The sequence below is a fragment of the Somniosus microcephalus genome, unplaced genomic scaffold, assembly GCF_052327205.1.
Source record: "Somniosus microcephalus isolate GS21.2 unplaced genomic scaffold, FLI_Smic_1.0 unresolved_chr3, whole genome shotgun sequence".
Lineage (NCBI taxonomy): Eukaryota > Metazoa > Chordata > Chondrichthyes > Squaliformes > Somniosidae > Somniosus > Somniosus microcephalus.
The window spans coordinates 69664131-69691909 of NW_028225181.1; the positions used below are offsets into that span (position 1 = coordinate 69664131).

At 48.6% G+C, this 27779-nt stretch overlaps 1 protein-coding gene across 2 annotated transcripts; it reads left to right on the plus strand.

Moving 5' to 3' along the window:
* The first annotated feature begins 12234 nt into the window (after positions 1–12234).
* Positions 12235–27736, plus strand: LOC147091907 (uncharacterized). 2 transcript variants are annotated; one of them, XM_085976922.1, is made up of 3 exons: positions 12235–12304; positions 12716–12880; positions 26844–27736. In XM_085976922.1, exon 3 carries the CDS (start codon positions 26848–26850, stop codon positions 27565–27567), a length of 720 nt encoding a protein of 239 aa, XP_085833048.1. In that variant the 5' UTR covers positions 12235–12304; positions 12716–12880; positions 26844–26847; the 3' UTR covers positions 27568–27736. The 2 variants fall into 2 exon arrangements, with proteins under 2 accessions (XP_085833048.1, XP_085833049.1); XM_085976923.1 differs by having other exon boundaries at positions 12268–12457.
* The last annotated feature ends 43 nt before the right edge of the window (positions 27737–27779 follow it).

The following is a 27779-nucleotide window of genomic DNA, read 5'->3' on the forward strand; positions in this document are numbered from 1 at the left end:
GATTAAAAGCCTGCACAGAAATACTTGCTCCTAAAACAATACTCTTTTACATTGTACGGACAGTGTCTGTGTAACAACCTAATCTCCCCTAGAATCCACCTCCCTTGACAGTCTCACATTGGAAATTGTTGGGTCCTCCTGGGCTCAGAAGTACTGGGGGTTAAACCCAGCAGCTTCTCCTCCATCTCCACTCCAGCTCAAACTGAAACATAGAAGATAGGAGCAGGAGTAGGCCATTCGGCCCCTCGAGCCTGCTCCGCCATTCAATGCGATCATGGCTGATCATCCAAGTTCAGTACCCGGTACCTGCTTTCTCCCCATACCCCTTGATCCCTTAGCCTTAAGAAATATATCCAACTCCTTCTTGAATATATTTAATGCATTGGCCTCCACTGCCTTCTGTGGTAGAGAATTCCACAGGTTCACCACTCTCTGGGTGAAGAAATTCCTCCTCATTTCTGTCCTAAATGGCCTACCCCTTATCCTTAGACTGTGACCCCTGGTTCTGGACTCCCTGACCATCGGGAACATCCTTCCTGCATCTAGTCTGTCCAGTCCTGTCAGAATTTTATCAGTTTCAATGAGATCCCCTCTCATTCTTCTAAACTCCAGCGAGTACAAGCCCAATCATCCCAACCTCTTCTCATACGTCATTCCTGCCAGCCCAGGTATCAGCCTAGTGAATCTTCGCTGAACTCCTTCCACGGCAAGAACATCCTTCCTCCAATAAGGCGACCAAAACTGCACACAATACTCACGATGTGGTCTCACCAAGGCCCTGTACAACTGCAGCAAGACATCCTTGTTCCTGTACTCGAACCCTCTCGCTACGAAGGCCAACATACCATTTGCCTTCTTAACCGCCTGCTGCACCTGCATGCTTACCTTCAGCGACTGGTGCACAAGGACACCCAGGTCTCGTTGCACTTCTCCTTCTCCCAATCTATTGCCATTCAGATAATAATCTGCCTTCATGTTTTGGCCACCAAAGTGGATAACCTCACATTTATCCACGTTATATTGCATCTGCTATGCTTCTGCCCAATCAACCAACCTGTCCAAGTCATCCTGTAGTTTCTCAGCATCCTCCTCACAGCACACACGCCCACCCAGCTATGTGTCGTCTGCAAATTTGGAGATATTACATCTAGTTCCCTTGTCTAGATCATTAATATATATTGTGAATAGCTGGGGTCCAAGGACCGATCCCTGTGGTACCCCACTGGTCACTGCCTGCCACTCAGAATAAGACCCGTTTATTCCAACTGTTTGCTTTCTGTCTGCCAACCAGTTCTCTATCCATGTCAATACCTTGCCCCCAGTCCCATGTGCCTTAACTTTACACGCTAATCTCTTATGCGGGACCTTATCGAAAGCCTTCTGAAAGTCCAAATGCACAACATCCACTGGTTCTCCCTTATCTATTTTACTAGTTACATCCTCAACAATGAAGCAACAAAAAGACCTACACTGGCGGCCAGGGACCTACCTTCCGTCAGCCTGCAATAAAACTCTTCCCGACAGCCGCTGACTAATGGCGGCCCCAGCACCCACAATTCCCCGCGCCCCAGAAACCGCTCTATCCAATACGCTGATTTCCCCACTGAGAGTGCGCATGCTCCCCAGGGCCGCGGGCCATTCTGGGAGCCTGGCTCCTGTCCTTTTCCTGATTCGGACTCGGCGGAACCGGCTGAAGAAACCGGGAAGCGGCGGCTCGGATGGGAGAGGCGCTGCACCCTGGGTTTCCTGGTGCCGGGGCTCTGGCCGCACGTCCGCCGGGCCCAGATGCTCTGATTCTGATTGAGTTTTTTGATGAGGTAACAGAGGGGGTTGATGAGGGCAATGCGGTTAACGTGGTGTACATTTATTTCCAAAAGGCGTTCGACAAGTGCCACATAATAGGCTTGCCAGCAAAGTTGAATTCCATGGAATAAAAGGGACAGTGGCAGCATGGATACGAAATTGGCAAAGTGACAGGAAACAGAGAGTCGTGGTGAACGGTTGTTTTTCGGAATGGAGGAAGTTATACAGTGGTGTTCCCCAGGGATTGGTACTAGGACCACTGCTTTACTTGATATATATTAATGACTTAGACTTGGGTGTACAGGGCACAATTTCAAAATTTGCAGATGACACAAAACTTGGAAGTAAAGTTAACAGTGAGGAGGATAGTGATAGATTTCAAGAAGACATAGACAGGCTGGTGGAATGGGCGGACATGTGGCAGATGAAATTTAATGCAGAAAAGTGCGAAGTGATGCATTTTGGTAGGAAGAACCAAGTGAGGCAATAAAAACTAAAGGGTACAATTTTAAATGTGTGCATGAACAGAGAGACCTGGGGGTATGTGTGCACAAATCGTTGAAGGTGGCAGGGCAGGTTGAGAAAGTGGCAAAAAAAGCATACGGGATCCTGGGTTTAATAAATAGAGGCATAGAGTCCAAAAGCAAGGAGGTTATGATCAACCTTTATAAAACACTGGTTCGGCCTCAACTGGAGTATTGTGTCCAATTCTGGGCCCGCACTTTAGGAAGGATGTGAAGGCCTTACAGATGATGCAGAAAAGATTTACAAGAATGGTTCCAGGGATAAGGGATGAGGGACTTCAGTTATGTGGATAGACTCGAGAAGCTGGGGTGGTTCTCCTTAGAGCAGAGAAGGTAGAGAGGAGATTTGATAGAGGAGTTCAAAATCATGAGGGGTCTGGAGAGAGTAGAAACTGTTCCCATTGGCGGAAGGGTCAACAAGCAGAGGACACAGATTTAAGGTGATTGGCAGAAGAACCAAAGGCGACATGAGGAAAAACTTTTTTACGCAGCGAGTGGTTAGGATGTGGAATGCACTGCCTGAGAGGGAGGTGGAGGCAGATTCAATCACGGCTTTCAATTGGGAATTGGATTAAGTGCCTGAAGTAAAGAAATTTGTAGGGTTACGGGGAAAGGGCGTGGAGTGGGACTAGCTGAAGTGGTCTTGCAGGAAGCCGGCACGGGCTCGACGGGCTGAATGGCCTCCTTCTGTGCTGTAACCATTCTATGATTCTATAAAATATTACAAAGTTTGTTCTACAGAAGCACGGGGTTTATCTGCTTTTATTGATGAATTTAAAAAGTCTCTATTAAAACCTGAGCCAGTGTGTTGTGAGCTAAAGAGCCTTGTGTCCAATGAGGGGAATAAAGGCCCACAGCCTCCCCTGGCCCTGAACAAGGGACTGGAGAAACTCGCTGCCCTGCGGATCAGACAATCAGCCGGCGCTAGTCCCGCCCCTCGGGCTCCCCGATTGGATGGAGGACCCGCCACCGGCTCGCTCCTCCAGCCCCACCCCACTCGCTCCCTATTGGTCGGACGCTCCCGTCAATCACGCCGTGGTCCCAGGTCACGTGTCCCCAAGGAGATCACGTGCTCCATCAAATTGACGCCGCTCAGTCCGGGGCCTTGCGGACTCTCAGGTTTTTCTATTTCTCTTTATTCTCTCCCGATCCACCCCTCCCCCCCCCCACCCCGCGCGATTCTCCACCTAATCGGAGCGGAGGTCCTCACTTTGCATCACCGATCGCGACTCTGGAACCGACACCAAGGCCTTTCCCCGGAATGCCCCGCGCCGACTCCGTCCGGCAGGATCCGAGTGTGCAGGCGCAGCTCCGAGTGGGGGAGGGGGTTGGTGTCCTCTGGGCATGCGCAGTTATTCCCCTTGGTGACCGGGAGGGGTCTCTGTGCCGGACTCGGTCCAAACCGTCGCTCCCTGTGGCATGCGCGGACTATCGTCTGTCAATCAACCATCAGCCAGAAGAGGTCGCTGGTGAGACCAGTGAAGAAAGAAACACTTGCAATTCTATAGCACCTTTCACCACCACTGGACGTCCCAAAGTGCTTTACAGCCAATGAAGTACTTGTGAAGTGTAGTCACTTTTGTAATGTAGGAAATGCGGCAGTCAAATAACGCACAGCAAGCTCCCACAAACAGCAATGTGATAATGACCAGATAATCTATCTTTTTGTTAACTCTGTTTCTCTCTCTACCGATGTTGCCTGGCCTGCTGAGTGTTTCCAGCATTTCCTGTTGTTATTTCAGATTTCCAGCATCCACAGTATTTTGCTATTATCCTTTTGTTACATTGATTGAGGGATAAACATTGGCTAGGACACCGGGGATATTTCCACTGCTCTTTCCCACATTACAACAGTGACCACACCTCAAAGGTACTTCATTGGCTGTAAAGCACTTCAAGACGTCTGCTGGTCATGAAAGCACCATATAAATGCAAGTCTTTCTTTCTCAAAATAGTGTCATGGGATCTTTTTCATCCACCTGAGAGAGCAGACAGGGCCTCAGTTTAATGTCTCATCCGAAAGACGCCACCTCTGACAGTGCCTCAGTACTGCACTGGAGTGTCAGCCTGAATTTTTGTGTTCAAGTCTCTGGAGTGGGGCTTGAACCCACAACCTTATGCCTGAGGCAAGAGTGCTACCATAGAGTCATAGATTTATACAGCACAGAAAGGGGCCCTTCGGCCCATCGTGTCCGCGCCGGCCATCAAGCCCTGTCTATTCTAATCCCATTTTCCAGCACTTGGTCCGTAGCATTGTATGCTATGGCGTTTCAAGTGCTCATCTAAATGCTTCTTGAATGTTGTGAGGATTTAATGCCTCTACCACCCTTTCAGGCAGTGAGTTCCAGATTCCAACCACCCTCTGGGTGAAAAAGCTTTTCCTCAAATCCCCTCTAAACCTTCTGCCCCTTACCTTGAAACTATGCCCCCTGCTTACTGACCCCGCTACTAAGGGGAAAAGTTCCTTTCTATCTACCCTATCTATGCCCCTCATAATTTTGTACACCTCAATCAGGTCCCCCCTCAGCCTTCTCTGCTCTAAGGAAAACAACCCCAGCCTGTCCAGTCTCTCTTCATAGCTGAAGCGCTCCAGCCCAGGTAACACCCTGGTGAATCTCCTCTGCACCCTCTCCAATGCAATCACATCTTTCCTATAGTGGGGCAACCAGAACTGCACACAGTATTCCAGCTGTGGCCTAACTAGCGTTTGGTACAGCTCCATCATAACCTCCCTGCTCTTGCCTTCATTAGCCGAGGCATAGAATATAAGTATCCCATATGCCTTCTTAACCACCTTATCTAGCTGTCCTGCTGCCCTCAGGGATCTATGTACATGCACACCAAGGTCCCTCTGATCCTCTGTCCTTCCTAGGGTTCTACCATTCATTGTGTATTCCCTTGTTAGTCCTCCCAAAATGCATCACCTCACACTTTTCAGGGTTAAAATCCATTTGCCACTGTGCTGCCCATCTAAGCAAATCGTCTATATTCTCCTGTAGCCTGAGGCTTCCCTCCTCGCTATTTACCACTCCACCCATTTTCGTGTCATCTGCGAACTTACTGATCATACCTCCTACATTCATATCTAAATCATTAATGTACACTACAAACAGCAAAGGACCCAGACCCTGTGGTACACCAATGGACATATGCTTCCAGTCACAAAAACAACCTTCGCCCATCACCCTTTGCCTCCTGCCACTAAGCCAATTTTGGATCCAATGTGCAAAATTGCCCTGGATCCCATGGGCTCTTACCTTCTTGACCAGTCTCCCATGTGGGACTTTGTCAAAAGCCTTACTGAAGTCCATGTAGACTACATTAACTGGACTGCCCTCATCCACACACCTAGTCACCCCCATCGAAAAATTCAATCAAATCGGTTAGACATGATCTCCCCCTGACAAAGCCATGCTGACTATCCTTCATTAATCCTTGCCTCTCCAAGTGGAGATTAATTCTGTCCCTCAGAATTTTTTCCAATAATTTCCCTACCACTGATGTTCGGCTCACTGGCCTGTAATTCCCTGGTTTATCCCTACTGCTACCCTTCTTGAATAATGGTACGACGGTAGCTGTTCTCCAGTCCTCTGGCACCTCCCCTGTGGCCAGAGAGGTTCTGAAAATTTGTGTCCGAGCCCCTGCAATCTCCTCCCTTGCCTCACACAGCAGGCTGGGATACATCTCGTTTGGGCCTGGGAGTTTATCCACTTTTAAGCCCACTAAAACCACTAGTACCTCCTCCCTCTCAATACTAATTTGTTCAAGTATATCAGAATCCCCCTGCCTGATTTCTATGCCTGCATCGTCCTTCTCCATAGTGAACACAGATGCAAAATATTAATTTAAAACCTCACCTGCATCTTCTGGCTCTACACACAGATTGCCACTTTGGTCCCTAATGGGCTCTACTCTTTCCCTGGTTATCCTCTTGCCCTTAATATACTAATAAAACACCTTGGGATTTTCCTTTATTTTGCCTGCCAGTGTTTTTTCATGACCCCTCTTCGTTCTCCTAATTTCTTTTTTTAAGAACCCCCCTGCACTTTCTATGCTCCTCTAGGGCTTCCACTGTTTTTAGTCCTTTGTATCTGCCAAAAACCTCCCTTTTTTTCCTAAACCATTCTTGTATGTCCCTTGGCATCCAGGGTTCCCTGGGCTTGTTGGTCCCACCCTTGACCTTTACGGGAACATGTTAGCTTTGTACTCTCTCTATTTCCTTTCTGAAAGATTCCCACTGCTCTGATGTGGATTTTCCTACAAGTAGCTGATCCCAGTCCACTTTGGCCAGATCCTGCCTTATCATATTAAAATCGGCCTTCCCCCAATTTAGACCCTTTATTTCCAGTCCATCTTTGTCCTTTTCCATAACTACTTTAAATCTCACCGAATTATGGTCACTGTCACCAAAATGTTCTCCTACTAACCCTTCTATCACTTGCCCTGCTACATTCCCTCGAATTAGGTCCAGTACCGCCCCCTCTCTTGTAGGACTTTCTACATGTTGGCTGAAAAAGCTCTCCTGGATGCACTTTAAGAATTCCACACCCTCTAAGCCTTTCACACTCTGACTATCCCAGTTAATATTGGGGAAGTTGAAATCCCCAACAATTATTACCCTCTTATTTCTACACTTCTCTGAGATTTGCCTACATATCTGTTCCTCTATCGCCCCCTTACTGTTTGGGGGCCTATAGTACACTCCCAGCAAAGTGCTTGCCCCCTTTTTGTTTTTAAGTTCTACGCATATGACCTCATTAGCGGAACCTGCTAAGGTATCATCCCTCCTTACAGCAGAAATTGACTCCTTGATTAATATTACTAACCTGATTTTTGGTCAACTCTTGGAGTATTCACATTTAATAAATCTCTGGGAGAAGGAGTCGCTTCACTTGTACTTGTTCCTGGGGCCTGATCACCTTCCCCAGGAGCAGGGCCTTGACCCTGACTTTGTTCACTAGTACTGGTTCCAGGGGCCTGATCACCTTCCCCAGGAGCAGGGTCTTGACCCTGACATTGCTCACTTGCACTGGTTCCTGGGGCATGATCACCTTCCCCAGGAGCAGGGCCTTGATTCTGGGGGTGCTTTATTGCACCGCTTGGTTTACTTGAGAAGAGCCCCATCAGGGCGAGTGCGGGAGGGTCAGGGGGCGAGTGCGGGAGGGTCAGGGGGCGAGTGCGGGAGGGTCAGGGGGCGAGTGCGGGAGGATGAGGGGGCGAGTGCGGGAGGGTCAGGGGGCGAGTGCGGGAGGGTCAGGGGGTGAGCGCGGGAGGGCCAGGGGGCGAGCGCGGGAGGGTCAGGGGGCGAGCGCGGGAGCGTCCATCTCCAGGACCAGTGTGTATCTGAGTCAATGGGACTCTCTCTGACCTTTCTCCCCAGTCCATCTCCAGGACCAGTGTGTATCTGAGTCAATGGGACTCTCTCTGACCTTTCTCCCCGGTCCATCTCCAGGACCAGTGTGTATCTGAGTCAATGGGACTCTCTCTGACCTTTCTCCCCAGTCCATCTTCAGGACCAGTGTGTATCTGAGTCAATGGGACTCTCTCTGACCTTTCTCCCTAGTCCATCTCCAGGACCAGTGTGCATCTGAGTCATAGAAACATAGAAGATAGGAGCAGGAGTGGGCCATTCCGCCCTTCGAGCCTGCTCCGCCATTCAATGAGATCATGGCTGATCATCCAAATTCAGTACCCTGTCCCTGCCTTCTCCCCATATCCCTTGATCCCTTTAGCCATAAGAAATATATCCAACTATTTCTTGAATATAATTAATGAACTGGCCTCCACCGCCCACTGCGGCAGAGAATTCCACAGGTTCACCACTCTCTGGGTGAAGAAATTCCTCCTCATTTCAGTCCTAAATGGCTTACCCCTTATCCTTAGACTATGACCCCTGGTTCTGGACTCCCCGGCCATCAGAAACATCCTTCCTGCATCTAGTCTGTCCAGGCCTGACAGAATTTTATAGGTTTCAATGAGATCCCCTCTCAATCTTCTAAACTCCAGTGAGTATAAGCCCAATCGACACAATCTCTCCTCATACGTCATTCCTGCCATCCCAGGTATCAGCCTGGTGAATCTTCGCTGCACTCCTTCCATGGCAATAACGTCCTTCCTCAGGTAAGGCGACCAAAACTGCACACAATACTCAAGGTGTGGTCTCACCAAGGCCCTGTACAACTGTAGCAAGACATCCTTGTTCCTGTACTCGAACCCTCTTGCTACGAAGGCCAACATACCATTTGCCTTCTTAACCGCCTGCTGCACCTGCATGCTTACCTTCAGCGAGTGGTGCACAAGAACACCCAGGTCTCTTTGCACTTCCCCTTCTCCCAATCTATTGCCATTCAAATAATAATCTGCCTTCCTGTTTTTGCCACCAAAGTGGATAACCTCACATTTGTCCACATTATAGTGCATTTGCCATGTTTCTGCCCAATCAGCCAACCTGTCCAAATCGTACTGGAGTTTCACGACATCCTCCTCACAGCTTACCCTCCCACCCAGCTTTGTGTCGTCTGCAAATTTGGAGATATTACATCCAATTCCCTCATCCAGATCATTAATATATATTGTGAACAGCTGGGGTCCTAGGACCGATCCTTGCGGTACCCCACTAGTCACTGCCTGCCACTCGGAAAATGACCCGTTTATTCCAACTCTTCGCCTTCTGTCCGCCAACCAGTTCTCTATCCAAGTCAATACCTTGCCCCCAATCCCATGTGCCTTAATTTTGCACGCTAATCTCTTATGTGGGACCTTATCGAAAGCCTTTTGAAAGTCCAAAAAGACCACATCCACTGGTTCTCCCTTACCTATTTTACCAGTTACATCCTCAAAAAATTCCAGTAGATTAGTCAAGCCTGATTTACCTTTTCTAAATCCATGTTGACTTTGTCCGATCCTGTCACTGCTTTTCAAGTGCATCTATTACATCTTTTATAATAGACTCTAGCATTTTCCCCACTGCCGATGTCAGGCTTACCGGTCTATAATTTCCCGCTTTTTCTCTACCACCTTTTTTGAATAGTGGGGTAACATCAGCTACCCTCCAATCCATGGGTACTGTTCCAGAGTCTATCGAGTTCTGGAAGATGACCAGCAATGCATCGACTGTTTCTAGGGCCACCTCCTTAAGATGTAGATTATCAGGTCCTGGGGATTTATCGACCTTCAGTCCCATCAATTTTCCTAACACCATTTCTGTTGAGTCTGTGTTTTCAAATGTAGTTATGCTGAATAACAGGACACAGACTACAGAAATAATTAAACAGGTCTTTAGTGATTGAGGGTCAGGGCTGAATTGGGATACACTTTGCTCCGCAGGATTTATATACCGGTGTGGTGACCACTGGTACTACAATGTACAGGAGCCATCAAAAAGTAGTCCATCACCTTAAGGTATCCTCTTAAGGTGGTACAGGTTACATACACTACAATTTCCCTACAAATACTGATTTCTTTCAGTTCCTCCCTTTCATCAGACCCTATGTTCCCCGGCAGCTCTGGGAGGTTATTTGTGTCCTCCTTTGTGAAGACAGAACCAAAGTATGTATTTAGTTGGTCTGCCATTTCTTTGTTTCCCATTATAAATTCCCCTGATTCTGACTGCAAGGGACCTGCGCTTGACTTCACCAATCTTTTTCTCTTCACATATCTATAAAAGCTTTTACAGTCAGTTTTTATGTTCCGTGCTAGCTTACTCGCATATTCTATTTTCCCTTTCTTAATTAATCTCTTTGTCCTCCTTTGTTGAATCCTAAACTGCTCCCAATCCTCAGGATTGTTGCTTTTTCTGGCCAATTTATATGTCCTCTCCTTGGATCTTATGCTATCCCTAATTTCCCTTGTTAGCCATGGTTGAGTCACCTTTTTTGTTTTATTTTTATGCCAAGCTGGGATGAACAAATTCTGTATCTCATCCATTTTGAATGTTTACCATTGCCTATCCACCGTCAACCTTCTGAGTGCCATCCCCCAATCAATCCTACCCAACTCACTCCTCAGGCCATCGTAGTTTCCTTTATTTAAATTGAGGACCCTAGTCTCTGAGTCAACTACTTCATTCTCCATCCTAATGAAGAATTCGATCATATTATGATCGCTCTGACCCAAGGGGCCTCGTACAACAAGATTGCTAATTAATCCCTTCTCGTTACATAATACCCAGTCTAAGATTGCCCGATCTCTGGTTGGTTCCTCGACATATTGTTCCAGGAAACCATCCCGTAAACACTCCAGGAATTCCTCCTCCACAGTATTGTTACTAATTTGGTTGGCCCAATTTATATGTAGATTAAAGTCACCCATGATGACTGCTGTGCCCTTATTGCACGCTTCTCTAATTTCCCTTTTAATGCCATCCCCAACCTCCACCTTACTGTTTGGAGGTCTATAAACCACTCCCACTAATGTTTTTTTCCCCTTAGTATTTCTCAATTCTACCCATACAGATTCCACATCATCAGAGCTAATATCCTTCATTACAATTGTATTAATCAATGGGACTCTCTCTGACCTTTCTCCCCAGTCCATGTCCAGGACCAGTGTGTATCGGAGTCAATGAGGCTCTCTCTGACCATTCTCCGCAGTCCATCTCCAGGACCAGTCTGTATCTGAGTCAATGGGACTCTCTCTGACCTTTCTCCCCAGTCCATCTCCAGGACCAGTGTGTATCTGAGTCAATGGGACTCTCTCTGCCCTTTCTCCCCAGTCCATCTCCAGGACCAGTGTGTATCTGAGTCAATGGGACTCTCTCTGACCTTTCTCCCCGGTCCATCTCCAGGACCAGTGTGTATCTGAGTCAATGGGACTTTCTCTTACCTTTTTCCCCAGTCGATCTCTGGAAGCTCTTTGAATCGGAAGGGTTCTCTCCGGTTGGTGCTCACAATCCTGTGCTGGTTCACCTGCTGTTGTTCCTCAGTCTACAATCCCTGTTTACTTCGAGCTGAGCACCTTCCTCAATCACAGCATCATTCACCGGGAGATCTATTTGTGGCAGATCAGAAAATAAGAACAATATTGAAAGCGTGAAATAATGTAATGTAGACTTTTAATCTGCTTACTAATAATTGAATTTCAAGGCCGAGTATTAGTTTGATTTTGTCCCTTTCCTCAGATCCCCAGTTCGAGGGCTGTGTGCTTAGTTTGGAGATTTTCCTCACTGTAAATTTCTGGCCTCCTGAGGCTCCCCCATTTTCACTGCTCTGGGCGGAAATGCGCCATTTTCTGTACGGAGTTACTAACCGGAGCAGTGACCCTGTGACCCTCCCTCGCTGTGATCTAAACTCGGGGCTGAGCAGCCGCTGTCGGGCCGGGTGCTGAATGGAGCCGAATTCCCTCAGTCAGAGAGCGGGCCCTGTAACCCGGGCAACCAGCCTGTTTCTGACCCTCACTCACCGATCAACCCGCGCCACCCGGCACTGCGCCTGCGCGGAACAAGGGAGCGGCACTGCGCCTGCGCGGGAGTGCGAAAAAGGGAGCGGCACTGCGCCTGCGCGGGAGAAAGAAAGAGAGCGGCACTGCGCCTGCGCGGGACAGCGATGTCGCACGAACGCATCACTATCGCTCCCACTGGTGGGAGAACTACATCGGAACATATCAGTGTTAATATGTTCCGATGTAGTCCTCCCAGCACTGGGAGCGATATTGATGCCTTCCTGCGACATCGCTCTTCCGCGCAGGCGCAGTGCCGCTCCCTTTCTCTACCGCGCAGGCGTGGTGCCGCATCCTTTGGCTCCCCCTCCCGCGCAGGCGCAGTGCCGCTCCTTGCACTTCCGCGCAGGCGCACTACCGCTCACTTACTCCCTCCCGCGCAGGCGCAGTGCCGCTCCCTTTCTCCCTCTGCTGCGCAGGCGCAGTGCAGCTCCAGTTTTCTCTCCCGCGCAGGCGCAGTGCTACTCCCGTTCTCTCTCCCACGCAGGCGCAGTGCCGCTCCGCTGCCGTCCCGCGCAGTGCCGGGCGGCGCGGGTTGATCGGTGAGTGAGGGTCAGAAACGGGCTGGTTGCCCGGGTTACAGGGCCCGCTCTGTGACTGAGGGAACTCGGCTCCATTGAGCACCCGGCCCGACAGCGGCTGCTCAGCCCCGAGTTTAGATCACAGCGAGGGAGGGTCACAGGGTCACCGCTCCGGTTAGTAAATCCGCACAGAAAATGGCGCATTTCCGCCCAGAGCAGTGAAAATGGGGGAGTCTCAGGAGGCCGGAAATTTACAGTGAGGAAAATCTCCAAACTAAGCAGACAGCCCTCGAACTGGGGATCTGAGGAAAGGGACAAAATCAAACAAATAATCGGCCTTGAAATTCAATTATTAGTAAGCAGATTAAAAGTCTACATTACATTATTTCACGCTTTCAATATTGTTCTTATTTTCTGATCTGCCACAAATAGATCTCCCGGTGAATGATGCTGTGATTGAGGAAGGTGCTCAGCTCGAAGTAAACAGGGATTGTAGACTGAGGAACAACAGCAGGTGAACCAGCACAGGATTGTGAGTACCAACCGGAGAGAACCCTTCCGATTCAAAGAGCTTCCAGAGATCGACTGGGGAAAAAGGTAAGAGAAAGTTCCATTGACTCAGATACACACTGGTCCTGGAGATGGACCGGGGAGAAAGGTCAGAGAAAGTCCCATTGACTCAGATACACACTGGTCCAGGAGATGGACTGGGGAGAAAGGGCAGAGAGAGTCCCATTGACTCAGATACACACTGGTCCTGGAGATGGACCGGGGAGAAAGCTCAGAGAGTCCAATTGACTCGGATACACACTGCACCTGGAGATGGACTGGGGAGAAAGGTCAGAGAGAGTCCCATTGACTCAGATACACACCGGTCCTGGAGATGGACTGGGGAGAAAGGTCAGAGAGAGTCCCATTGACTCAGATACACACTGGTCCTGGAGATGGACTGGGGAGAAAGGTCAGAGAGTCCCATTGACTCAGATACACACTGATCCTGGAGATTGAACCTCCCACACTCGCCCCCTGACCCTCCCGCACTCACCCCTGACCCTCCCGCACTCACCCCCTGACCCTCCCGCACTAGCCCCCTGACCCTCCCGCACTCGCCCTGATGGGGCTCTTCTCAAGTAAACCAAGCGGTGCAATAAAACACCCCCAGAATCAAGGCCCTGCTCCTGACGAAGGTGTTCAGGCCCCAGGAACCAGTACAAGTGAGCAAAGTCAGGGTCAAGGCCGTGCTCCTGGGGAAGGTGATCAGGCCCCAGGAACCAGTACAAGTGAAGCGACTCCTTCTCCCGGAGATTTAGCAAACGTGAATACTCAAGTGTTGACCAAAAATCAGGTTAGTAATATTAATCAAGGAATCAATTTCTGCTGTAAGGAGAGATGATTCCTTAGCAGGTTCCTCTAATGAGGCCATATGGGTAGAACTTAAAGACAAAAATGGGGAAAGCACTTTGCTGGGCGTGTACTATAGGCCCCCAAACAGTAAGGGGGAGATAGAGGAACAGATATGTAGGCAAATCTCAGAGAAGTGTAGAAATAAGAGGGTAATAATTGTTGGGGATTTCAACTTCCCCAATATTAACTGGGATAGTCAGAGTGTGAAAGGCTTAGAGGGTGTGGAATTCTTAAAGTGCATCCAGGAGAGCTTTTTCAGCCAACATGTAGAAAGTCCTACAAGAGAGGGGGCGGTTCTGGACCTAATTCGAGGGAATGTAGCAGGGCAAGTGGTCGAAGGGTTAGTAGGAGAGCATTTTGGTGACAGTGACCATAATTCAGTGAGATTTAAAGTAGTTATGGAAAAGGACAAACATGGATTGGAAATAAAGGTTCTAAATTGGGGGAAGGCCGATTATAATATAAGGCAGGATCTGGCCAAAGTGGACTGGGATCAGCTACTTGTAGGAAAATCCACATCAGAGCAGTGAGAGTCTTTCAGAAAGGAAATAGAGAGAGTACAATGCCAACATGTTCCCGTAAAGGTAAAGGGTGGGACCAACAAGCCCAGGGAACCCTGGATGTCAAGGGACATAGAAGAATGGTTTAGGAAAAAAAGGGAGGCTTTTGGCAGATACAAAGGACTAAAAACAGTGGAAGCCCTAGAGGAGCATAGAAAGTGCAGGGGTGTACTTAAAAAAGTAATTAGGAGAATGAAGAGGGGTCATGAAAAAACACTGGCAGGCAAAATAAAGGAAAATCCCAAGGTGTTTTATTAGTATATTAAGGGCAAGAGGATAACCAGGGAAAGAGTAGAGCCCATTAGGGACCAAAGTGGCAATCTGTGTGTAGAGCCAGAAGATGTAGGTGAGGTTTTAAATTAATATTTTGCATCTGTGTTCACTATGGAGAAGGACGATGCAGGCATAGAAATCAGGCAGGGGGATTGTGATATACTTGAACAAATTAGCATTGAGAGGGAGGAGGTACTAGTGGTTTTAGCGGGCTTAAAAGTGGATAAACCCCCAGGCCCAGACGAGATGTATCCCAGCCTGCTCTGTGAGGCAAGGGAGGAGATTGCAGGGGCTCTGACACAAATTTTCAGAACCTCTCTGGCCACAGGGGAGGTGGCAGAGGACTGGAGAACAGCTAACGTAGTACCATTATTCAAGAAGTGTAGTAGTAGGGATAAACCAGGGAATTACAGGCCAGTGAGCCGAACATCAGTGGTAGGGAAATTATTGGAAAAAATTCTGAGGGACAGAATTAGTCTCCACTTGGAGAGGCAAGGATTAATCAAGGATAGTCAGCATGGCTTTGTCAGCGGGGAGCTCATGTCTGTAAAGTCTGTGTGTTCTAGTTGTAATTAATAACACACAGGGTACAAGATTAAAGTTGAACAGGTCTTTACTGGTTGGAGGTCAGGACTATCTGAAATACAATCTTACTACACAGTGCTTATATACCGGTGGTCACCACCGGTACTACGTATACAGCAGCCAGAGAAAGTAGTACATCTCTTAAGGGGGAACAGGTTACATACACCACAATCCTCCCTTTTTAGCTTAATAGTCATATCCCCATTTAACATAACATCATAACATATATACATATATATAACTTCAGGTATAAACAGTTCAAAGGTTCAGTCTCTCAGGAGGCCGTCAGATTCGGTCTGGATAATGCCTTTCAGTGGTCTCTGATTCTTGTTGCTGAGGTGACTCTGCTTGTTGGTTTCCTATGTATTGGACGTCATCATCAGGTACAGTCCTTGCCGAGGTAGATGCTTCAGGTTCATTAACGTCTTCCACAGTTGTCTCTGTCGCAACCATGGGTTCGACCCTTGCTCTTGATTCTACCAGTTGATCCGCATGACGCCTTATCACATTGTTACCAATATCTACTGTGTACATCAGAGGTCCTTGTCTGGCCCGAATTGTTCCGGGCTGCCATTTTTCGTTTCCATAGCCCCTTGCCAACACTGGTTGTCCTACTTCGAAACTTCGAGTGGACTTGTTATTAATATACCGGAACTGTTTGTTTTCCACTTCCCTCCACACATTTGGTTTTAACAAGTCCAACCTGGACCGCAACCTCCTGTTATAAAACATCATGGCAGGACTTTGGTTAGTCACTGCATGAGCGGCGTTTCGATATGCCATTAGGAAATTGTCCACCTTGTGCTGTAGCGGAATCTGGTCATCGTTCATGGCCTTTATTGCCTTTTTGAATGTTTGGACAAATCTCTCGGCCAACCCGTTTGTCGCCGGATGATATGGGGCAGAGGTATAATGTTTCACCCCATTCTTCTTTAAGAATTTTTGGAATTCTTCCGACACGAACTGTGGTCCGTTGTCCGAACAGATCTGTTCTGGCAATCCGCTCCTTGCGAATATTGTTCTTAACACCGCAATTGTCTTTTCTGAAGTAGTGGTATTCATCTTGATCACTTCTGGCCATTTGGAATGTGCGTCCACCGCAATTAGGAACATGGAGTCCATGAATGGACCAGCAAAGTCAATATGTACGCGTTGTCATGGGGCTGAAGGCCATTCCCATGGGTGTAGTGGTGCGATCGGAGGTGCATTTTGCACTTTTTGGCACCCAGCGCAGCTTTTCGTCAACTCCTCTATCTGTTGGTCAATACCCGGCCACCATACATAAGCCCTAGCAAGACTTTTCATCTTAACTCCCCCCAGATGACCTTCATGCAGTTCTTTTAGAACTCTTTCCCTTAACTTGGGAAGAATAATCACTCTTGTCCCATACATCAAAGTAGCATGGCAGACGGACAGCTGGTCTCGCCTTGCCGAGAATGCCGGTAACAGAGGATCACCACGTGTTGGCCATCCTTTCACTGTCACCTCGTAGACTCTGGACAGTGTCGGGTCATTCCTGGTTTCTCTTTCAATACTTGCATTGGTGACTGGTAAACACTCGATGATGGTCGAATGAAATAACTCAACAGGGTCAACTTTCGTCGTTTCTTCTTCTTCAGGTAGTGGCAGGCACGACAGCCCATCAGCATTGCCATGCTGCTTCGTACCTTTGAATTCTATTTGGTATTGATGTGCCCCTAGGAAAAGGGACCATCTCTGGAGACGCTGTGCTGTCATCACTGAAACACCCTTCTTAGGGTTAAAAATGGATACCAACGGCTGATGGTCTGTCAGAAGTGTGAATTTTTGGCCCTGCAGGTAATGATTAAACTTCTTCACTCCCCATACAAGGCTGAGAGCCTCCCTATCGATCTGCACATAGTTGCGCTCAGCGGAGGTCAATGATCTGGATGCAAACGCGACTGGCCTTTCCGTGCCATTTGGCAACTTGTGTGAGAGTACTGCCCCAATACCATATGGAGAAGAATCACAAGCCAACCGAATAGGCAGTGTCGGGTTGAAGTGAGCCAACACTTCCTCTGAGGTGATCAATTCTTTGCTTTTGCGAAATGCCTTCTTACAGTTTTCGCTCCATTCCCATGGTACCCCCTTCTGTAAAAGAGCGTTTAGCGGGTGCAGTACCGTGGATAGATTTGGTAGAAATTTATGGTAATAGTTAATCAATCCTAGAAACGACCTCAACTGAGAGACATTATCCGGAGCGGGAGCCTTTACAACTGCCTCTATCTTGTCAGGAGACTTATGAAGCCCCTCCCGGTCAATGACATGACCACAGTACGAGATCCACTTCTGGAAGAACTCACATTTCTGCCGATTAACTCTAAGTCCATACTCTTTCAGCCTGTTGAGCACCAGTTCCAAGTTTGCGAGGTGTTCTTCATCACAATCACCTGTAATCAGAGTATCGTCCAGGTAACATTGTGTGCCTGGAATTCCCTGTAATACCTGCTCCATGGCCCTCTGCCAAATTGCTGGAGCCGATGCCACTCCAAAAACCAGTCTATTGTACCGGTACAAACCTCAATGCGTGTTGATCGTGAGGTATTGGCGTGACTCTTCTTCAACCTCCATCTGCAAGTACGCCTGCACCAGGTCTATCTTGGTGAAGTGTTTCCCGCCAGACAACGAAGCAAAAATATCCTCAATCCGCGGAAGCAGATACTGCACCGTGTGAAGCACCGGATTAATGGTGATTTTGAAATCTCCACAGATGCGAACCTTCCCTGGTTCTCCTGGCTTGTTGCTCGAAGGACGTTTCATAACGGGAGCAATGGGCGTAGCCCACTCACTCCAATCTACCTTAGACAGTACACCTGAATGTTCTAGCGCTTCCAGTTCCGCTTCTACAGTAGGTCGTATTGCATAGGGTACCGGTCTGGATTTAAAACATTTTGGTTGTGCATGTTCATCAATCTTGATGTTTGCCGTAATTCCTCTCAGTGTTCCCAGTCCCTGCTGGAACACCTCTTTAGCATCATCCAATATTCTGGACAATCTTTTAGGTTTGACATCTGTTTCCCCGGAATCTACCGTTAGTGCCTTCAAGGAGTGCCAGTCCATATACATTTTCCTAATCCACTCCCGTCCCAGTAGTGGTGGACCTCCTTCAGGTAGCACATATAAGTCCATTACTTGGCTTTCTTCGCCCTTGTGGACCACTTTTACCTCTATCTTTCCGGCGGGGTACACTCTTTGCCCCGTGTATGTTTTCAATATAATCTCCGTATCCCGTAGGGGAATATGTTGGAATAACCTTTTGTAATCTTTCTTATTCATGACCGTCAATGCCGATCCAGTGTCCAATTCCATCTTTACTTGGACTCCTGCTATCTGAAGGGTGACCCAAATTGTCTGGAGAGCTGCATCCTTACCAACGTTGTGTACTCTTAAGCTACCCAGTTCATTACTGCTAGCGTCTGAATCTGACTTCTGTTCGGTCGAACTGTTCTTTGTCACCTTGTGTACCTTTATGTATTTTCCTTGCGATGACTTTTTGTTGCTGGTCTTCTTTCCTGACCGGCATACTTTAGCTATGTGGCCAAGCCTGCCACATGTTCTGCATTCTTGGTTTTTAAACCAACACTGGTTCTGATCATGCGTTGTCTTTCCGCAACGATAACATTTTACAGTACTCAAACCCAATTTATTTGTACTGAGTTCCGGTGACCATAGCTGCATTACTGCCGTGCCTCTCGCTGCGGCTTCGTGTGCTGCTGCCATAGTGACCGCTTTCTCAAGCGTCAGCTCATTCTCCTCGAGCAATCGCTTTTGTGTATCTTCTTTTAATAAACCACACACAAATTTATCTCGTAGCGCCTCTGTCAATCTCATTCCGAATTGACAGTACTTTGCTAGCTTACGCAATTCCATTAAATATTCAGCATTGCTTTCATCCTTCAGCTGCCTTCTGCTGTAAAATTTAAATCGTTCCGCTAGCATCAGCGGCGTGGGGTTTAGGTGATTTTTCAGGACAGTAACAATCTCCTCGAACGTCTTATCTGCCGGTTCATCTGGTGAACAAGGTGTTTCAATTGCCCGCATGTCTTCGCACCCATTAAGTTTAATAATGTTAGTGCTTTCTCTGCATCTGGGATTTTATTTGCTTTACAATAATTTTGTATGCGTTCTACATACATAGCCCAATCTTCGATGTTGCTATGAAAGGTGTTAATGTTCCCATGTTTAGGCATCGTTGCAATTTAATTTATTTTTATTTTTATCCAAGATGGCGGCTTCCACGCTCTTGTCTTCGTCCTCCGCCTACAAAATGGTGGTTTTCCCGTGCTTGGCAGTCTTCACCCTTCCCCCGACGCTGTCTCCGCTTCACCGCGGCTCTCGCACCTTCAGTTGCCCCCAGACGCTGCGCCTTTTTAGCCCGAATGCGGCCCGGCCCTTATCACCAGCCACGATCGATGCCCCCGCGCTGCGCCTTTCGGCCCGAATGCGGCCCGGCCCTTATCTCCGGTCGCGATCGATCTCACCGCCCTTATTCCTCCGTCTTCCCTCCCCATCTGTACAGCCAACGCGGCCAATTTTCTGGTCGCGTCGCTGCCCGGCTTACCCACTACCGAGGTAGAAAGAAGATAGCTGACAGCCGCTGATGGAGGCTTCGAGTTCAGGATGTCTTCTGCACTCTGGTCTCTCGATGTCTGCCGCGCGACGTGTCTTCCAGCAGGGTGATGAGGGTGGAAACCTCTCTTCGACGTCCGTTCTGTGGACGAAGCCGCCGTGGATATAACTGCCGCAGGGTAAGAATCTGACTCGTCGCCACTGTAAAGTCTGTGTGTTCTAGTTGTAATTAATAACACACAGGGTACAAGATTAAAGTTCAACAGGCCTTTACTGGTTGGAGGTCAGGACTATCTGAAATACAATCTTACTACACAGTGCTTATATACCGGTGGTCACCACCGGTACTACGTATACAGCAGCCAGAGAAAGTAGTACATCTCTTAAGGTGGAACAGGCTTAAGTTCTCTTAAGGGGGAACAGGTTACATACACCGCAATGTCTAACCAATTTGATTGAATTTTTCAATGGGGATGACTAGGTGTGTGGATGAGGGCAGTCCAGTTGATGCAGTCTACATGGACTTCAGTAAGGCTTTTGACAAAGCCCCACATGGGAGACTGGTCAAGAAGGTAAGAGCCCATGGGATCCAGGGCAATTTGGCACATTGGATCCAAAATTGGCTTAGTGGCAGGAGGTAGAGGGTGATGGTCAAAGGTTGTTTTTGTGACTGGAAGACTGTGTCCAGTGGTGTACCACAGGGTCTGGGTCCTTTGCTGTTTGTAGTGTACATCAATGATTTAGATATGAATGTAGGAGGTATGATCAGTAAGTTCGCAGATGACACGAAAATTGGTGGAGTGGTGAGGAGGGAAGCCTCAGGCTGCATGAGAATATAGACGGGTTGGTTAGATGGGCAGCACAGTGGCAAATGGAATTTAACCCTGAAAAGTGTGAGGTGATGCATTTTGGGAGGACTAACAAGGGAATACACAATGAATGGTAGAACCCTAGGAAGGACAGAGGATCAGAGGGACTTTGGTGTGCATGTACATAGATCCCTGAGGGCAGCAGGACAGCTAGATAAGGTGGTTAAGAAGGCATATGGGATACTTGCCTTCATTAGCCGAGGCATAGAATATAAGAGCAGGGAGGTTATGATGGAGCTGTACAAAACGCTAGTTAGGCCACAGCTGGAATACTGTGTGCAGTTCTGGTTGCCACACTATAGGAAGGATGTGATTGCATTGGAGAGGGTGCAGAGGAGATTCACCAGGGTGTTACCTGGGCTGGAGCGCTTCAGCTATGAAGAGAGACTGGACAGGCTGGGGTTGTTTTCCTTAGAGCAGAGAAGGCTGAAGGGGGACCTGATTGAGGTGTACAAAATTATGAGGGGCATAGATAGGATAGATAGAAAGGAACTTTTCCCCTTAGTAGAGGGGTCAATAACCAGGGGGCATAGTTTCAAGGTAAGGGGCAGGAGGTTTAGACGGGATTTGAGGAAAAGCTTTTTCACCCAGAGGGTGGTTGGAATCTGTAACTCACTGCCTGAAAGGGTGGTAGAGGCAGGAACCCTCCCAACATTCAGGAAGCATTTAGATGAGCACTTGAAATGCCCTAGCATACAAGGCTACGGACCAAGTGCTGGAAAATGGGATTAGAATAGACAGGGCTTGATGGCTGGCGCAGACACGATGGGCCGAAGGGCCGCTTTCTGTGCTGTATAAATCTATGACTCTATGGTAGCACTCTTGCCTCTGAGGCATAAGGTTCTGGGTTCAAGTCCCACTCCAGAGACTTGAGCACAAAAATTCAGGCTGACACTCCAGTGCAGTACTGAGGCACTGTCAGAGGTGGCGTCTTTCGGATGAGACATTAAACTGAGGCCCTGTCTGCTCTCTCAGGTGGATGTAAAAGATCCCATGACACTATTTTGAGAAAGAAAGACTTGCATTTATATAGTGCTTTCATGACCAGCAGACGTCTTGAAGTGCTTTACAGCCAATGAAGTACTTTTGAGGTGTAGTCACTGTTGTAATGTGGGAAAGAGCAGGGGAAATATCCCAGGTGTCCTAGCCAATGTTTATCCCTCAATCAATGTAACAAAAGGATAATAGCACAATACTGCGGAAGCTGGAAATCTGAAATAACAACAGGAAATGCTGGAAACACTCAGCAGGCCAGGCAACATCCATAGAGGGAGAAACAGAGTTAACAAAAAGATAGATTATCTGGTCATCATCACATTGCTGTTTGTGGGAGCTTGCTGTGCGCTGTTTGACTGCCACATTTCCTACATGACAACAGTGACTACACTTCAAAAGTACTTCATTGGCTGTAAAGCGCTTTGGGACGTCCGGTGGTGGTGAAAGGCGCTATAGAAATGCAAGTCTTTCTTTCTTCACTGGTCTCACCAGCGACCTCTTCTGGCTGATGGTTGATTGACAGACGATAGTCCGCGCATGCGCAGAGGGAGCGGCGGTTTGGACCGAGTCCGGCACAGCGACCTCTCCCGATCACCAAGGGCAACAACCGCGCATGCCCAGAGAAGACCAACCCCCCTCCCCCACTCAGAGCTGCGCCTGCGCACTCAGATCCTGCCGGCCAGAGTCGGCGCGGGCCATTCCGGGGAAAGGCCTTGGTGTCGGGTCCAGAGTCGCGATCGGTGGCGCAAAGTGAGTTTTCTCCGCTCCGATTGGGTGGAGAATCGCGCGGGGGTGGTGGGGGAGGGGTGGATCGGGAGAGAATAAAGAGAAACAGAAAAACCTGAGAGTCCGCGAGGCCCCGGAACCGAGCGGCGTCAGTTGGACGGAGCACGTGCGCTCCTTGGGGACACGTGACCTGGGCCCAGGGCCTGATTGACGGGAGCTTCCGACCAATAGGGAGCGAGCGGGGGCAGATCCTCCAACCAATCGGGGAGCCCGAGGGGCGGGACTAGCGCCGGCTGATTGTCTGATCCACAGGGCAGCGAGTTTCTCCAGTCCCTTGTTCAGGGCCCGGGGCCAGGGGAGGCGCTGGGTCTTTATTCCCCTCATTGGACACAAGGCTCTTTGGCTCACAACACACTGGCTCAGGTTTTAATAGAGACTTTTTAAATTCATCAATGAAAGCAAATGAACCTCGTGCTTCTGTGGAACAAACTTTCTAATATTTTATAGAATCAGAGAATGGTTACAGCACAGAAGGAGGCCATTCAGCCCGTCGAGCCCATGCCAGCTCTCTGCAAGACCACTTCAGCTAGTCCCACTCCCCGCCCTTTCCCCGTAACCCTGCAAATTTCTTTACTTCAGGTACTTATCCAATTCCCTTTTGAAAGCTGTGATTGAATCTGCCTCCACCTCCCTCTCAGGCAGTGCATTCCAGATCCTAACCACTCAATGAGTAAAGTTTTTCCTCATGTCGCCTTTGGTTCTTCTGCCAATCACCTTAAATCTGTGTCCTCTGGTTCTCGACCCTTCCGCCAATGGGAACAGTTTCTCTCTCTCTACTCTGTCCTGACCCCTCGTGATTTTGAACACCTCTATCAAACCTCCTCTCAACCTCTCTGCTCTGAGGAGAACAACCCCAGCTTCTCCAGTCTATCCACGTAACTGAAGTCCCTCATCCCTGGAACCATTCTTGTAAATCTTTTCTGCACCCTCTCTGAGGCCTTCACAACCTTCATAAAGTGTGGGGCCCAGAATTGGACACAATACTCCAGTTGAGGCCGAACCAGTGTTTTATAAAGGTTCATCATAACCTCCTTGCTTTTGGACTCTATGCCTCTATTTATTAAGCCCAGGATCCCATATGCTTTTTTTGCCACTTTCTCAACCTGCCCTGCCACCTTCAACGATTTGTGCACACATACCCCCAGGTCTCTCTGTTCATGCACACATTTTAGAATTGTACCCTTTAGTTTATATTGCCTCACTTGGTTCTTCCTACCAAAATGTGTCACTTCGCACTTTTCTGCGTTAAATTTCATCTGCCACGTGTCCGCCCATTCCACCAGCCTGTCCATGTCTCCTTGAAGTCTATCACTATCCTCCTCACTGGTCACTTTACTTCCAAGTTTTGTGTCATCTGCAAATTTTGAAATTGTGCGCTGTACATCCAAGTCTAAGTCATTAATATATATCAAGTAAAGCAGTGGTCCTAGTGCTGACCCCTGGGGAACACCACTGTATACCTTCTTCCAGTCCGAAAAACAACCGTTCACCACTGCTCTCTGTTTTCTGTCACTTTGCCAATTTCGTATCCATGCTGCCACTGTCCCTTTTATTCCATGGGCTTCAACTTTGCTGGCAAGTCTATAATGTGGCACTTGTCGAACGCCTTTTGGAAATCCATGTACACCACGTTAACCACATTGCCCTCATCAACCCTCTCTGTTACCTCATCAAAAACTCAATCAGAATCAGGGCGGCTGGGCCTGGTGGACGTGCGGCCAGGGCCCCGGCACCAGGAAACCCAGGGTGCAGCGCCTCTCCCATCCGAGCCGCCGCTTCCCGGTTTCTTCAGCTGTTTACACCGAGTCCAACTCTGGACAAAGGACAGGAGCCAGGCTCCCAGAATGGCCCGCGGCCCTGGGGAGCATGCGCACTCTCAGCGGGGAAATCGGCATGTTGCATAGAGCGGTTTCTGGGGCGCGGGGAATTGTGGGTGCTGCGGCCGCCATTAGTCAGCGGCTGTGGGGAAGAGTTTTATTACAGGCTGACGGAAGGTAGGTCCCTGGCTGCCTGTGTAGGTCTTTTTGTTGCTTCATTGTTGAGGATGTAACTAGTATATAAAATAGATAAGGGAGAACCAGTGGATGTTGTGTATTTGGACTTTCAGAAGGCTTTCGATAAGGTCCCGCATAAGAGATTAGTGTGTAAAGTTAAGGCACCTGGGATTGGGGGCAAGGTATTGACTTGGATAGAGAACTGGTTGGCAGACAGAAAGCAAAGAGTTGGAATAAATGGGTCTTTTTCCGAGTGGCAGGCAGTGACTAGTGGGGTACCGCAGGGATTGGTCCTTGGACCCCAGCTATTCACAATATATACAGGTAGACTATCCTTTATCCGAAAACCTCGGGACCAGCCGTGTTTCGGTTTTCGGAAAATTTTGGATTTCAGAAGGTATTTTATAAGACTGGGAAATTTGTCGGGGCGGGGGTCGGGGGTCGGCGGGGGTCGGTGTCAGCGGGGGGGTGGGGGGTGGGGGTCGGCGGGGTGGTCAGCGGGGGTCGGGGTTGGCGGGGGGGTCGGGGGTGGGGGTCGGCGGCGGGGGTCGGGGTCGTGCACACGACTTACGCTGAACGAAAAAACTTTCGGTTTTTAGAGGTTTTCGGTTTTCGGAAGTTCGGATAAAGGATAGTCTACCTGTATTAATGATCTAGACAAGGGAACTAGATGTAATATCTACAAATTTGCAGACGACACAAAGCTGGGTGGGCGTGTGTGCTGTGAGGAGGATGCCGAGAAACTACAGGATGATTTGGACAGGTTGGGTGATTGGGCAGAAGCATGGCAGATGCAGTATAACGTGGATAAATGTGAGGTTATCCACGTTGGTGGCAAACACAGGAACGCAGATTATTATCTGAATGGCAATAGATTGGGAGAAGGGGAAGTGCAATGAGACCTGGGTGTCCTTGTGCACCAGTCGCTGAAGGTAAGCATGCAGGTGCAGCAGGCGGTTAAGAAGGCAAATGGTATGTTGGCCTTCGTAGCGAGAGGGTTTGAGTACAGGAACAAGGATGGCTTGCTGCAGTTGTACAGGGCGTTGGTGAGACCACATCTTGAGTATTGTGTGCAGTTTTGGTCGCCTTATCTGAGGAAGGATGTTCTTGCCGTGGAAAGAGTTCAACGAAGATTCACCAGGCTGATACCTGGGATGGCAGGAATGACGTATGAGGAGAGATTGGGACGATTGGGCTTGTACTCACTGGAGTTTACAAGAATGAGAGGGGATCTCATTGAAACTGATAAAATTCTGACAGGACTGGACAGACTAGATGCAGGAAGGATGTTCCTGATGGTCGGGGAGTCCAGAACCAGGGGTCGCAGTCTAAGGATACGGGGTAAGCCATTTAGGACAGAAATTAGGAGGAATTTCTTCACCCAGAGAGTGGTGAACTTGTGGAATTCTCTACCACAGAAGGCAGTAGAGGCCAATACATTAAATATATATTCAAGAAGGAATTGGATATATTTCTTAAATCTAAAGGGATCAAGGGATATGGGGAGAAAGCAGGGACCGGGTACTGAATTTGGATGATCAGCCATGATCGCATTGAATGGCGGAGCAGGCTTGAGGTGCCGAATAGCCTACTCCTGCTCCTATCTTCTGTGTTTCTATGTTTATATGTTTCTATGTTTCAGTTTGAGCTGGAGTGGAGATGGAGGAGAAGCTGCTGGGTTTAACCCCCAGTACTTCTGAGCCCAGGAGGACCCAACAATTTCCAATGTGAGACTGTCAAGGGAGGTGGATTATAGGGGAGATTAGGTTGTTACACAGACACTGTCCGTACAATGTAAAAGAGTATTCTTTTAGGAACAAGTATTTCTGTACAGGCTTTTAATCCAGTTTACATCTATAGATTTGTTTTAATTCATTCTTTGGATGTGGGCGTCATTTGCAAGAGCAGCAAATATTGCCAATCCCCAGTTTCCCGTTGAGAAGGGGGTGGTGAGTCGCCTTCTTGAACTACTGCAGTCCGTGTGGTGAAGGTATTCCCACAATGTTGTTCGGTAAGGAGTTCCAGGATTATGACCCAGCAATGATGAATATATGTGAGTCAGGATGATGTGTGACTTGGAGGGGAACTTGGATGTGATGGTGCTCCCATACAACAGCTGCCCTTGTCCTTCTAGGTGGTGAAGGTTGCGGGTTTTGGAGGTTCTATCAAAGTTCTGGTCGAGTTGCAGATGTATGAAGTTCCTTTCCTTCACCCCCTCCCCTTCCCACTCCCACCTCTCCCTCTCCCTCTCTCTCTCTCTCTCTCTCTCTCTCCTCCCATAGAGGCCAGAGTTGTGTGTAGGCCCTGACCAGGTGGCGGATTCCCTTCCCGAAGGACATCAGTGAACCAGTTGGGTTTTTATGACAATCCGGCAGCTTTCATGGTCACTTTTTTCTAGTGCCGGCCCCACAATTGACCAGATTCATTCAGCTGAATTTCACAACCTCCCTTTGTTTTCCTGTGGGTTGTCTCTCACGCTCCCTGTTTTATGTTAATTTTACAGGGCAATGGAAGGGGAGGATTTACAGATGGTAAGCTCAAACCAAACATCACTTCAAGATCTGACAGTCACTCGACTCGCCGGATCTGAATCTCACCAGCCTCTGAACATGGAAGCAAAAAGCACCATTCACAGCGGGGAGAAACCGTACACGTGTTCTGTGTGTGGACAAGGCTTCAGCCAACCCTTTGGCCTAGCGAGACACAAGCGTATTCACACTGGGGAGAGGCCATTCACCTGCTCTGAGTGTGGGAAGGGATTCACTCAGTCATTCAGCCTGCTGAGACACCAGCGAGTTCACACTGGGGAGAGGCCATTCACCTGCTCTGAGTGTGGGAAGGGATTCACTCAGTCATCCAGCCTGCTGACACACCAGCGAGTTCACACTGGGGAGAGGCCATTCACCTGCTCTGAGTGTGGGAAGGGATTCACTCAGTCATCTGACCTTCTGACACACCAGCGTGTTCACACACGGGAGAGACCGTTCACCTGCTTTGAGTGTGGGAAGGGATTCACTAATTCATCCAGCCTGCTGAATCACCAACGAGTTCACACTGGAGAGAGGCCGTTCACCTGCTCCGAGTGTGGGAAGGGATTCACTCAGTCATCCCACCTACTGAGACACCAGCGTATTCACACCGGGGAGAGGCCGTTCACCTGCTTTGAGTGTGGGAATGGATTCACTCAGTCATCCAACCTGCTGACACACCAGCGAGTTCACACGTGACTGCAGGGGTTGGATTCTGCTGTTATTGCTGCTGTTAATCACATCCAGGACTGAACCATGTTCATTCTGACAGTTGGGGTTTGTTTCTGCTGATGTTATTAACCCCTATAACTGGGCTGGAGTTTAATATTCTGGATAGATGTCAAATAAACCAGTTTTGTTTGAAACACATTATTGTAGATTTTCTTCTTTCCCACCTGAGTGTTTAGCAT

Coding starts and splice junctions, on each gene's coding strand:
- LOC147091907 (XM_085976922.1), top strand. CDS start 26,848: ATGGAAGGGGAGGATTTACAGATGGTAAGCTCAAACCAAACATCACTT.